The 14,083-nt window shown below is 38.6% G+C and overlaps 1 protein-coding gene across 1 annotated transcript; it reads left to right on the forward strand.

The window, feature by feature from the left end:
• Window positions 1-1,212: 1,212 nt before the first annotated feature.
• LOC145671594 (uncharacterized) lies at window positions 1,213-2,418 on the forward strand. The gene has a single exon (XM_081740784.1). The coding sequence runs from the start codon at window positions 1,213-1,215 to the stop codon at window positions 2,416-2,418; it is 1,206 nt and encodes a 401-aa protein (XP_081596910.1).
• Window positions 2,419-14,083: the final 11,665 nt, after the last annotated feature.

Raw genomic sequence — 14,083 nt, forward strand, 5'->3', positions numbered from 1 at the left:
TCCTGAAGACTTCAGGGAAAAACAACAGCCAATCATACTTAGTCAGCAAGACGGTGTTAAGACTTTAGGAATAGCATGGATTCCATTAACAGACAAACTTATAATTTCGAACAAAATTTGTAAACACGGAACTGCACCGGAAAGTAATGTTGCAATGACAAAAAGACAAGTCGTCAGTATAGTGTCATCTATCTTCGATCCATTAGGTCTAATCGCTCCAATTGTCATCAAATACAAGAATTTCTTACAGAAGTTGTGGAAGACAGGGATGGATTGGAATGGCCCATTAGACACAGTCCTACAAGTTGAGTGGAATCAATTAATGTCTTGGTTACCTGCGATGGCGAAGATACAAATTACAAGAAACGTAATGTCTTCGGAGAACGTTAAGGAAATTCAATTACATGGTTTTTGCGATGCAAGTGAAGAAAATTTTGGAGCAGTAGTGTACATCAGGGCTACAGACGAACAAGGAAACATTGAAGTCAATTTACTTTGTTCAAAGTCGAAGGTTGCACCACTAAAGAAGCAAACCTTGCCTAGATTGGAATTATGTGGAGCACTGTTACTTTCGAAGCTAATAGACAATACGCTATCCATATTGAATATAGAGGTCAGTGGTATACACCTGTGGACAGACTCGACGATAGTTTTGTCATGGATCAAATCACCTCCCAATCGTTGGAAGACATTTGTATCCAACAGGGTGGCTCAAATTCAGAGAATCACATCAATCAATCAATGGCACCACGTGCCTAGTAAAGGAAATGCGGCAGACATAGTTAGTCGAGGAGCGGATCCCAATACTCTTATTCAGTCTCGAGAATGGTGGCATGGTCCAGAGTTTCTTCACACAGCAGAATGGCCATGTCAAGAACAAAATGAGCCAGCTAATATTCCAGAAGAGAAGAAAGTCATGATAAGTTTGGTGGCAGTTCATGAAACAAGCTTTATGAAAAGGTATTCATCGTTAAACAAAATGTTGAGAGTAGTAGCATATTGTTTGCGATTCAAACAGAATTGTTTTCCAAGAAATTAGAAAGAAAAACCGATAGTCTTGACGCTTCGGAACTTCGTTTAGCGTTACACAGATGTATCAAGATAGTACAACATACTACCTATCATCAAGAAATATTGAACTTGCAGCAACAAATGGAAGTTTCAACAAAGAGCCCAATCAAGGATCTTTTTCCATTTCTGGACACGGAAGGAATGCTAAGAGTAGGAGGAAGATTGGAACATTCAAACTTGGAGTACGACAACAAGCACCAATTCATCCTACCTGCAGGTCATCATTTCACCCATCTGATAGTCAAAGAAGAACATAAAAGGTTGCTTCATGCAGGACCACAGCTTCTTATTGCATCTTTGCGTACCAGATATTGGATTCCAAGAGCTAAGAAGATGGTCAAGGCAATAGTACACAATTGTTTGGTTTGTTTCAAGTGGAGATCAACAAGTTCATCACAGTTAATGGGACACTTACCCAAGGAGAGAGTAAATGAAGCAAGACCATTTGTACACGTGGGAGTTGACTATGCAGGATTCTTTTATGTCAAGCCCACGATTCGCAACAAAATTCAAATGAAAGTCTATGCAGCGTTGTTCATCTGTTTAGCCACTAGAGCAGTTCACATAGAAATAGTTTCAGACTTAAGTTCTCAAGCCTTCATCGCAGCATTGAAGAGATTTATTGCTAGGCGAGGAAAATGCTTATCTATCTGTAGCGACAATGGTTCAAACTTTGTTGGCGCCAATCGAGAATTGCAACAATTTTTTGAATCCAAGACTAACCGAAAGGACATCCTGGAATACTCAGCTCAAGAAGGTTTAAAATGGAAATTCATTCCTGCCAGATCTCCTCACATGGGGTCATGGGAAAGTTCAATAAAATCCATGAAGTACCACCTACGGCGTGTAGCAGGAACAGCAAGTCTGACATACGAAGAGTTGAACACGTTACTTATTCAAATTGAAGCCATTCTAAATTCAAGACCATTGACAGCCATTTCCAACGATCCTACAGATCCAATGTATCTCAGTCCAGGACATTTTTTAATGGGAGATACACTTCTCAGCCTTCCGGAACCAGATCTACTGGACGTACCTATCAACAGATTAGGAAGATGGCAACGAATTCAACAAATGAAGCAGCATATTTGGAAACGTTGGTCAAGGGATTACCTCAACCAGTTACAACAAAGAAGAAAATGGAAGTCAGCTCAGCCTAATCTACAACCGGGCATGGTCGTATTGTTGAAAGAAGACAATGTTCCTCCTCCAGTGTGGAAGTTAGGTGTGATTAAAGAAGTTCATCCGGGCAGTGATAATTTAGTGCGAGTGGCAACTGTGAAGTGTAAAAGTGGCATTTTTCGGCGTAGTGTTGCTAAGCTAATTCCTTTACCCCTAGAATATTAATTGATTGTGTCCAATCAAGGAGGGGGAGGATGGATAAGCTTGCATATGGGCATTATTTTTATTCATATTAGTTTCATTTTTTGTATATAGTTTAGTGGTTTAGTGAATTCTTCGTGTTTCTTTTAGTGATTTTTCTGGTGAGTTTTAGTGAGTTGTGTTTGCATTGGCTGGCAACAGTGCCTTCAGTGTGCTATTCAAGTTGTGTCTGTGCATTCGACAATGTGTTGTGAAGTGCAACTAGGCAAACATATTCATTCATAGTTTTAGAAAAACATATTTATTCATAGTCTTTAGAGTAACACATGTTCATTCATAGACAAGATTTACATGTTCTTAACAGTGTTTTAGAGTGCTACTCAGTTTATGTGTGATCGAAGACAAAGTATGATGGTGTAACAAGCAACCATGTGGTTTAGCAGCAAGCAAGCAACAATTAGTGCTGAAAGAAGTTAAGATAAGTAATTCGTTGTACTAACCTTTAAGTATTATATCATTATATTAACATATGAACAAAGCATGTCATATTTATCATATTAACGCATATACCTTTAAATGAGAATTGAAGCAAGTAACATCTAAAATATTCGTCAAGTCTTATTTCTCGTTCCTTCATGATATCTGGGTGAATCAGTAATATGGGTTTAATCATACAGTTCATTAGCTTTGAATGTGATATGTGTGATTTGTAAATAAAGTACATAAACATATCACCCCTTTATACATCATCACATCTCACATACTGTTACTAGCACTTTTGATATTTCGTGATCAAATGTTTGGAGGGGTCCGTGCCTCACCGAACCTTTTTTTGCAGGAAAATACGAAACCCGTATTTCCTCATTTTAAACCTACGACATCTTTGCAATATTTCACTCACTTCGGTTCACTTCTTCTTATCTTTCTCGCGTCAACTTTAAAATTTTGGGGTGGGTTCTTTTACCCTATAAAACTGTCTTTCCGCAGAAAATAAAAAAAACTTATTCCTTTATTTTCTACGTATTGTCCATACAAAAAGTTTCGTTGTAATTCTTCATGTCCTTTACACCCATCTGACATTTGTTACTAGTACTTTTGATATTTCATGATCAAATGTTTGGAGGAGTCCGCGCCCTACCCAGCCGTTTTTTAAAGGAAAATAAGAAACCCGTATTCCCTCATTTTATGTTTATAATATCTGTGCAGAATTTCATTCAGTTCGGTTCACTTCTTCTTACCTTTCGGACGTCAAATTTCAAAATTTTTCGCCCTAAAACTGTTTTCCGCAGAACATTAAAACCTCGTATTCCTTTATTTTCTACGTGTTGTCCATAGAAAAAGTTTCGTTACAATTCTTCATGTCCTTTACACACTTCTGACATACTGTTACAAGCATTTTTGATATCTCGTGATCAAGGGTTTGGAGGGGTCCGTGCCCCACCCTACCGTTTTTTTTCAGGAAAATATGAAGCCTGTATTCCCACATTTTACGTCTGCAATATCTGTGCACAATTTTATTCACTTGGGTTCTGTTATTCTTGCCTTTCCCGTGTCAATTTTCAAAATTTTGGGTGAGTCTTTTATATTAAACCTTTACTTTATGTAACTTTTTCTTTTTTAAAATTCTTTTTTGGGGGGGAGAAGGAGAGAAATGTTTTTTCTGATATGTGTCTTTTGCCATTCATCTTTTTTGAACGGCTTAAGTAAGATCATTTTGTAACTTTTGATGTCATCCAACTCCGTCCCGATAATAAAATTGTCATTCTTAACAATTTGTTTTATTTCCTTATTTTTCAGTTTGCCACACTGATATATTTTTAACAAAATTGAGGTTTGGTCCAACGCCTTTCGAATTCGGAACCAACCCAACCGCCGAGCTTTTTGGGTTGCCTGGTATTGCAGGAAAACGAGAATTGCAGGTGGTAATGCACTTTTGGAGTCGTGTATACAATAATGCCTTACGTGTTTCACAAGTGTCCCCATCTGATTTCTTCAAATTTGGCAGATCAACAGTAAGCACAAACACTATAGCGTATTTTATAGTATTTCAGGAGGCGCCTTTAACTGTTACAATGTTTTTCCGCATAACAAAAATACGTGTCGGTTTATTTCCTCCTTGCTGTTGATGTGCCAAATTTGTAGCCAATCGAATAGGGAAAGACGAAAGGCCTTATTTTACATATATAATATCTACACACAATTTCATTTGCTTTGGTCTTCTCCTTCCTGCGCTATTACGGTAATATTTACTTTTTTCGGAGGGGGCCTTGGCCCCAACACTGTTTTTCCACATAAATTAAAACACATTTCTTTTATTGTTTTGCAAATTGTCCCTACACGAAGTTTTGTTGCTATTCTCCATATGCTTCAGGATCTTGTGGCGTATACTTATTTGCACTTTTGATATTTTGTAATCAACGGTTTAGAAGGTCTGTGGCCCACCAAACCTTTTTTTTTTTTTTTTTTTTTTTTTTAAGGAAAATACGAAACATATACGAAATACGAAACATTCCCTCAGTTTACGTCTACAATATCTGTATACAGTTCCATTCACTTTGGTTAACTTCTTGACTTTCGGTTGTCAACTTTCAAAATTTTGGGTGGGAGTTTTTTCCCCCTAAAACCGTTTTTCCTCAGAAGATAAAAAAATGTATTCGTGTATTTTTGCGTATTGTCACTACACAAAATTTCGTTGCAATTCTTCACGTGCTTTAGGCACTTCTGATATATTGTTATTATTACTTTTGATATTTACCTTTTGGAGGGGTCCGTGCCACACTCAACTGTTTCTTCCAAAAATAATACGAAACACGTATTCCCTCATTTTACCTCTACAATATCTGTGCACAATTTCATTCACTTTGGGGCGCTTCATATTGCTTTTCGGTCGTCAAATTCCAGCATTTTGTGTGTGGGCTTTTGACCACTAAAACTGTTTTTTCTCAGAAAATAAAAAATACATTCGTTTATTTTTGTGTATTGTCCTTACACAAAGTTTCATTGCAATTTTTCATGTCCTTTAAGCACATCTGACACACGGTTATTAGCACTTTTGATATTTCCTGATCAAAGGTTTGGAGGGGTCCGTGCCCCATCTAACCATTTTTTTTTTTCAGGAAATACGAAATCCGTATTCGCTCATTTTACATCTACAATATTTGTGCACAATTTCGTTCACGTTGGTCCACTTGTTTTTGCCTTTCGAACATCAACTTCCAAAATTTTGGGTGGGAACTTCGCCCCATAAAACTGTTTTTCCGCAGAAAATAAAAAACACGTATTCGTTTGTTTTATTTGTAGTATCTACCTGCCAAATTTTATCAAAATCGGAGTGTTACAATAGGGAAGTGTTACTTGTTAACATAGTCCTGACTGGTAGGAATCAGCAGTTAAGATGAAGTCTTTAGTAAAGTTTGAAATACTGCAAGTCAGCGCAATCGAGCCACGAATCGGGTTCTGCGCAAGAGCTAGTGTGCTTTGCTAGATTATGTCTTACAACTATTGTCTTAATGTTTGCTTTGGGAGAGGATGTGCATTGCGGGCCATGCATACGCTGCTTTTGTCATAGGTGTCCAAACTAGCGAGTCCGACGCTCGTAAGTTCGGCATTCGCACTCAGCTGGTCTCCGGTTGAATAATTGAGCATGAGCCTGTTTGAGCCGGAGCCTCAATGAAATAAGTAAGCGCGAGATCGACTGATCGTGAGCCCAGTCGCGATAAATGAATGCGAGACCGAGTGAGCGCGAGCCCCAGTTATGAGAAGTGATCGCGAGCCCAGTTATGAGAAGTGTTCGCGAGCCTCAGTGAGCGCAAGCTTAGTTGAGAGAATTGAGCGCGAGTCCGAGTGAACGCGACCCCACTTAGAATTAGTGAGAGCGAGCCATTCGAGAGAATTGAGTGCGATATACAAGTACACTTATAAGTATGACGAAGAGGTGGTTACTCGTGTTTTTATATACACCTTGCGATCTTCCTCAATTACATGGTTCTGTGTTAACGACATGTGTGTAAAATGTATGTTACCATATGTCAGTATCCGCACTTATTTACGATCCTTTTTACTACTTCATAAGGAGCCTTCCATTGAGTATGTTCCAGAAGATGCTTCCTGTGATCCAAATGCTACTAAAGATAACGACAGCTACCCGGCCGCGTTAGTATGCGGCGATGAAGAACTCGATTTCGTCAACAACATACCTGATCAACTAATACATCGCAGCAATTCAGCTACGACAATAGCTTCAGATGACGATAAAAGCGATGTCTCAGATAATGATGCGTTAAGTGACATTCCAGAGTCAAAGCTCGATGGAATCACATTTCATTCCTCTCCTAAGAAACAGTGGTTAGATGGCATCCCAGAATCCGAAATTGATGGAATTATATTCAGTTCCTTTCCTGAAACTTCAAAACATCCACGGAAGAAAAGATCGTGGTTGCGGCACCTACTATGTTGCTTCACAGATAAATGACCAGGAAATCGATGAACATTAAGAGGCTCTTCAAAGGTCTACTGAAGTCCTTGCAACAGGGTTGAGACTGTTCAGCTATTTACACTTTTGTATTGTCACTGTTTGATGTTTCTAAAACAACCCTGATTGTCACTAGATGGTTTAACGCACTTCACTCTTTTGGAAAACAAAACAAATTAAAATTTTTACTTGTAGCTTCCGTGCCTTAGCAAAAATTTTCTTTACGAAAAAAAGAAGAAATCTTGGAAACATATTGGTATATGCTGAAAATTATTTAATCATAAAAGGAAAAGAAAGCACCAGGGCCGGATCTACGAAATATTGCGCCCGGGGCATAGAAGATTTTCTGGTGACCCCTTTCTCCCAAGTCTAAATACTTTATGATAGGAATTGGAACAAATCTTAGATTAAAATATATATCTTAAAAAGTTTAAACTATTTGTCATCTTTCAACCTTTTATAACTTTTACTGAAATTTGTGTACACATACGAAGCGTATCCAAAAGTTACAAAGTGAGAACTATCAAAAGTCGTTTTACCGTGTAATGGAAACACAAACCGATACATTATGCAATGTTTACGTTTTATTTATATTAAATATTTGATATTTTTAAAACTTAAATTTTGAAACCGGTTTGTTGTTGTTGTTGTTGAAGCTCATTTATTTCGAAAATAAAATACTCTGTTATACTGAAAACAAAATTCTCGAGATTTTTCTCGTAAGAAATACATTGTTATACACATGTTTCAGGACCTATTGTGAAATGTCCTTCAGATTATAACGGAAAGTAATAATAGTCTTGTAACAGAAAAAAAAGTACATCACAATTCGAACAAGCTATAAAGGTAACCAAGAAAGTACTGTCGCTTTTTTGTGGAGGTCTGTGTTCAATTGGCCCTTGCACTGTCAGTTGAAGCGAATGGAGGAAAGGCGAAGTTCAGTTGTTGCTGTGGGTATATCCAACATATTACCTGGTTATGGTAGTTCGTTATACACCCTGAACTTGCGTAAGGACAGAGTGAACATGAGGCCTCCACGGAGGGTCATAAGGGCGTGTATGCTGCACGAGTTCAAACTGGGATCAAACATCGCTGCAGCAAGGCGCAAGATATGCCAGGCCTTTGGTGAGGGTGTCATGGCTACATGGACAGTGCAGCGGTGGTTTAACAAGCTTAAGGACGGTGCAAAACACTCGAAGACGCACCACGTGCCGGAAGACGAACACATGTACAAAATGAAGATCTTCAGGCAGCAATTGAAGCGAACAGTGGCCAGACATGTGGGAAACTGGAACAATTCAGTGCGAGTGGAGAAACCATTCGGCAGGATTTCCATCAGCTTGCGGAGCACTACAAGTTGGGTCGATGGGTCCCACATGATTTGACTCCGGGCCAGAAAGCGACGCAATCATATACCCGTGTTTCTTTGCTGTCTCGTCTGAGGAAGGAGCCATTTCTGGACAGGATGTTGACATGTAATGAGAATTAGGTCCTATACGAAGCTCCACGGCGCCGTCATCATTGGTTAGCATCCCATGAACCGGTTCCAAAACAACCAAAACCAGCACTACACCAGAAAAAGGTCCTCCTGTGTGTTTGGTGGACTGCTCGCTGCATCGTGCATCGGGAACTGCTACCAGCTGGTCAGAGCATCAATGCAACTGAGTACTGTCAGCAGTTGAGCCGTGTTCAAGAAAAACTCAAAACTCTGGAGTCAGCACTTCAGAATCGCAAAAAAGGTCGTCCTGTTACAGGAAAACACTAAGCCCCACGTGGCTAGGATGACCCGGGACACCATTATACGCAGTGAATAGGAAACAATATTTCATCCGCCATACTCCCCGAACATTGCATCGTCCGCTTGTTACCCGTTCCGTTCCTTGGACAATCACCTTAGAGGACGCCAGATCAAATCCCTAGTAGAGGTGCAAAATGCACTTTATACCTTGTTCTCTTCTTGGCTCACCAAGTTCTACCGCGATGGAATCCATGGTCTTTGAGAACGTTGGCAGAAGCTGATGGGGACTATTTTTGATCTTCCAGGTGCATCTTAGGTGACATATCGATGTTCGAATGTGCTCAGTGAAAAAGCGACAGAACCCCCTTGGTTACATTTATATTTAGAAACATTTTTCTATAAGTACGGACCCTTAACTTGATAACTTGTACGTTCCTCTTCTTCTGTTGGCTCAGGAAATTCTTCTTCATTGACTTACTTTATGATCTCTCCTGTATGAGTGTATTCGCTTTTCAGTTGTATGTTTGGTTTTACTGTATTTGGGGGCCTTCCACCTGTATGTAGATGATTATGTAAGCTAACATCTCTCAAGTGATATTGGATTTTCTCATGCGATATTGGCGTTTCTCATGTATATATTGGCTTTTCGCATGTCTATATTACCTTTTCCTCGCATGTGTATATTGGCTTCACTCTATGTGTGCGCCTTCCACCTGTGTGTAATGATTCTTCTAGTAATATGCATAAGTTTTTCATAAGATGTTGATTGAGCAACCTTTTTTTCTATAACTAATGTTACTAAATCTGAGAGCCTTTCCTGTCCCATAGATGAACGTACGTATGTTTTAATGAGTTTTAATTTGCTGAAACTTCTTTCACAAGTTGCCAAGAAGGATAAGAAAAATTCTAAGAACCACTGAGGCGTTTGGATAGACACTTTGAAAGCCATTTTCGGTAATCATATCGAGTATGTTCCTTGGTGTGGACTCCTTGAGGTCCGGCAAGAATCCAACAGCCTGGTCATTAAGACTCAATTTCTAACATAATTCTACAGCATTGAAATTGTCTTGGTATTTCAAAGCGAAATCCGCGCACGATTTTTCCAGGTCCTCCGAACCCGAAGACATTTCGCACAATGAGCTTCCTCTGAGGAAGCTTAGGTCCTTGCTTACTTCTTTGAGCCTGTCCATTCTACCAAAGAGTTCTTCCAGCAAGAACTCAAGAATTCTGAAGAAAGATTGTCTAAGGCGATCCTCTTCAGTAAAAAGTCTTGCTTCATCCTCTCCTGACATTACCTTCTTCTTCAAGATACACTTTTCTCTGAACTGATCTTCCATATTTATCAAATTAACATTAACCTTCGCTTCCGACAGCCATCTGTCAAATCTGTAATTCTGTACCTGGAGATGGCGTTCAAAAGATCAGACAACAAATCAAAGTTAAATCCTTATTCTCAGTGTTTCTTCCAACATGTTTCTTGTGGGGCACTGCCCCCCGGAGGAGACCAAAATAATACGTATGTAATTTAATAATAAATAGAATAGTACCGTGTGAAAATAATATTTTCCCCTCCGAATACTATATAAGTATGCCCCCAAGGAACATGTTTTCTAAAAAAAAAAAAAAAAAAAAAAAGTTTATTCTATATTTCTTTGTTAACGCCATTTATTTAATGCAAAACTAAGTCCCAAAATACTAAATTAATTACAATTTTAAGATCTTTGATTGATTTCATCAAGTTTTTGGAAACTGATTTGAATTCTGAATTAGAGAAAGTGCTTATAATTTCATCAAATGCTGCGAGAACATTTTTCAGCTCAATTTCCTCCCATTTTCTTCATTTCACCAACCATCCCATTATTGTCCATACGGCCTTCCAAAGTTCCCAACGTTAATCTTGTCTTGAAATGGCGCCCCCTACATGCTCTCAACCAGCTGCGCGCCGGGGCAAATGCCCCGAATTGCCCCCCCCCCCCCCGTAGATCCGGCCCTGGAAAGCACTACAGGGTGATGAACGACAGAAGTTTCTAACTACGAAGAAGTGGGAGTTATCAGTTTCTTCGGTTTAAATTATAAAAAGCAATTGAATCTGTTTACGATGAAATGAAATGAAATCTGTAAGTTTTACGTCCCACGATTATGCCGGTTAGGCTAAAGGAGACGGTGATGATGAGAGATGAGTGAAATGGTGGAATGAAGAAAGTGGGAGGAAACGGGAGAACCCCGAGAAAACCCACGAGCACGGTACGATGAAATGGTTCGAATTTCTTCATGAATATATATGGAAACGTTATATATTGTATGTTTTCATTTTAGTCTGTTTTATTGTACTCTAATTGTGAAGAAACGTTGTTTCTGATTGTTTACTGTATTAAGAGCGATTTAATGTGTTGATGGTTTAATGTATTAATGATATCTTGTAATACGTCATCACCTGTAAACGCATGTGACTGTCCATATAGAGTAGTAGTGTAGAAAGGGAACTTTTTGAAATATATATATATATATATATATATATATATATATATATATATATATATATATATATATATATATATATATATATATATATATATATATATATATATATATGTGTGTGTGTGTGTGTGTGTGTGTGTGTGTATATTGAAGTAATACTAGGATCTAAAGGAGAGAACAAAAAGCACGAGAAGAAACTGATATTGTTATGGAGTGTTCATAACTGGATATAAGTTTTCTGGAACATTCATTATATCTTTCAAGAATATTTGGAGAAGTATTGGAGCGAGTTATACTATTAGTAATATTTAGAATATTATTCAGCTGAAGAATGAAGAAAGAAAAAGAAAGGAAGAAAATCAATCGTTACTGTTAATCTCATACTGTATTAAATAAAACATCTGCGATAAATTTGTCATAATTTTTGGTGTAAAAAAAAAAAAAAAAAAAAAGAGTATTAAAGAAAACCGTTGCTAAAATTCATTTATTATTCATAATGTTTTTGAAACGGTAGACAAAGGTCATATAAACTTACATGGTCATAGTATAACAACAGTTCCCAACCTTTGTTTATAGCATGAACAATGTATAAGCATTAGAATTTGCTTAAAATGGAAAGTTTTGATAAACCAACAGTCTTCGACTTACGTCAATAGGCTTCATGACTCTTTGCGCTAGTAGAAATTTATTTAAGTCGAAAGTTTACAATAACCTAAGAGATTTGTCGAAACCAAGTACGAAAAATATTAGCACCTAGTTCATGGCTCAGTCACTAGATGGCTCTCAAAATAGAATACAGTAGTTTAATACTACTACCTACTAGACGTAAATTTTATTAATATCAGAAACTTGTTACGTGAGAACTTACGTTTTCGAATTGATGTGATGCGGTGACTTTCTGTACATATCGGTAGATTGTACGCACTAGTATGGGTGTGTTCTGCACGCACTAGTATGGGTGTGTTCTGCACAGAGATTTATTGCCCATTGTTAGTTCCGAAGATTACAGTTACACAGTCTTGTAGGACAGTAATTAATGTAGAAGACTCAGTTGATATTGACTAAGAGACCGGGGCGGATCCAGGGGAGCGATCGGGGCGATTGCCCCCTTCCCAGAAGAGTAAACTTTATTTTATGTATAAATAAAACCCATACCAGAGTTTGGGCCTCTTAAGAGTAGCTCTAAGTAGCAGTATTACAATCAACCCCCCATCCCAGAAGTCCGTCCTGGATCCGCTCCTGCTAAGAGAGTAGGACTGAGAGGTTGGACAACAGGTTCAGAATATCAGACTGGTATAGTGCTGCCAAAATGTCTTGAACCGTGGCAAAAATGCGAACTAAAGCTCACACCTTCGACATACTCACGCGTTGATACAAAAAGGGTTGAGTGTAATTCTTTCATCCGATAGCAGCGCCTGGAACGGAAGACTAAGTGTTAAGTCAATGTGGCATATCTTTAGCACGCATTTTCACTCCAGTTTCGCAGAACTGGAGGATTCTGATTCCATGATATGATACTTCTTACCACATGTCCCCGTAGCGGGATTCACTATGAGAATGATCACAGTGGCTTCCTAGGATAGTGTTGCATATACACGGAGCCATTTTGGCTAATTAAGAACTCCTTAATGGTAAAGATCTATTTGTCCGTGGTTACCTGTGAACCAAGAGGTGTTCTTATGACTCTCTTCCAGCGTATCTATGGAGTCAGGAAATTAGAGAAGAGTGATTTACTACCATGCATTTCGCATGATGTGTCAGTCATTTTGCAGATTGGTACCTTTCAAAAATCCAGTCCGTAGTTCATCTGTATTTGGACTCATGTGGTTCGGATTCCACGTTAATCAGTGGGTCCCGTCTCATCTAGCCTCGCTGCTGAAAGGGACGTTAAATACAAAATCAACTCAAGTAATTCGTAACTTCCTCTAATTACGGTAGAGGAACATTATCAGACCTAATGGGTGATGTAGACTGTCTCATTTTAAAGACAATGACCACTTGGAAACGGCGGCTCCCCTGGTAAGGTTATGGATCCTGCACCCAGTAGGCCTAAACACTTATAAACCTGGAACGAAGGATTGATTCCACTACCTCTCTTACTACGAGGGAGGATAAAATGAAGACCTTAAAAGTGCAACACATTTTAGAATGTAACAATGAAAAGGCAAACTTACCTCTTATTTTTCAACGTAGTCCCTTTTGACGTTGCATGCAAGGATTCCACCGTTTTGGAAATGCATGGATACCACGTTGGAATAATTATTTTGGTCGTGCACCACATTTTTCACTTCTTCATCACTATTCAAATGCTGCCCCCCATCGTTTCTTTGAGTGGTCCGAACACATGAATGTCACTTGGGGCAACATTTGGTGAATATGGTGGTTGAATGAAACACTCAAATTTGATTTCATCTATAATCTCAACAGTAAAATGGGTGGTATGTGGTCGAGCGTTGTCATGTAGTAGGAGGACACCTAAGCACAGATATCCTCGTCGCTTAAGTGAAGAGCTATGCCGGCATTCCTTGCTCGCTTTTTAGGTTTCTGGTTGTTAATAGTGAACCCAGGTTTTATTACCTGTAACAATCCTGTCCAGAAGTGCATCGCCCTTGATGTTGAAACGACGCAAAAGTTCTTCACATACATCGACGCGACGATCTTTCAGTTCAGCAGTCAACTGAAAAGGGATCCATCTTGCAGACACCATATTGAAATGCAGAACATTATGCACAATTTGTTGAGCTGAAACAAAGCTAATATTTATGATTGTGGCGATTTCTTTTAGCAAAATACGCTTGTTTTCCTTTACAACCTGTTCCGGATCCTTTGGGTCTGCACACTTGGATCTGGGTTTCGGATCTAAATTCTGGATCAGGGATTCATATCTAGTATCTGAGTCCTAATAGGAGATCCGGATGCATTGATTCAGCTTGTTAGGATTTTAGAAACTACTTCTTGTTGGCATTTGCGCCATATTATTTATGATAAATGGAAACCTTTGT

This window comes from Thermobia domestica, chromosome 15 (genome assembly GCF_964235325.1).
Source record: "Thermobia domestica chromosome 15, izTheDome1.hap1.1, whole genome shotgun sequence".
NCBI lineage: Eukaryota > Metazoa > Arthropoda > Insecta > Zygentoma > Lepismatidae > Thermobia > Thermobia domestica.

Coding starts and splice junctions, on each gene's coding strand:
- LOC145671594 (XM_081740784.1), top strand. CDS start 1,213: ATGCTAAGAGTAGGAGGAAGATTGGAACATTCAAACTTGGAGTACGAC.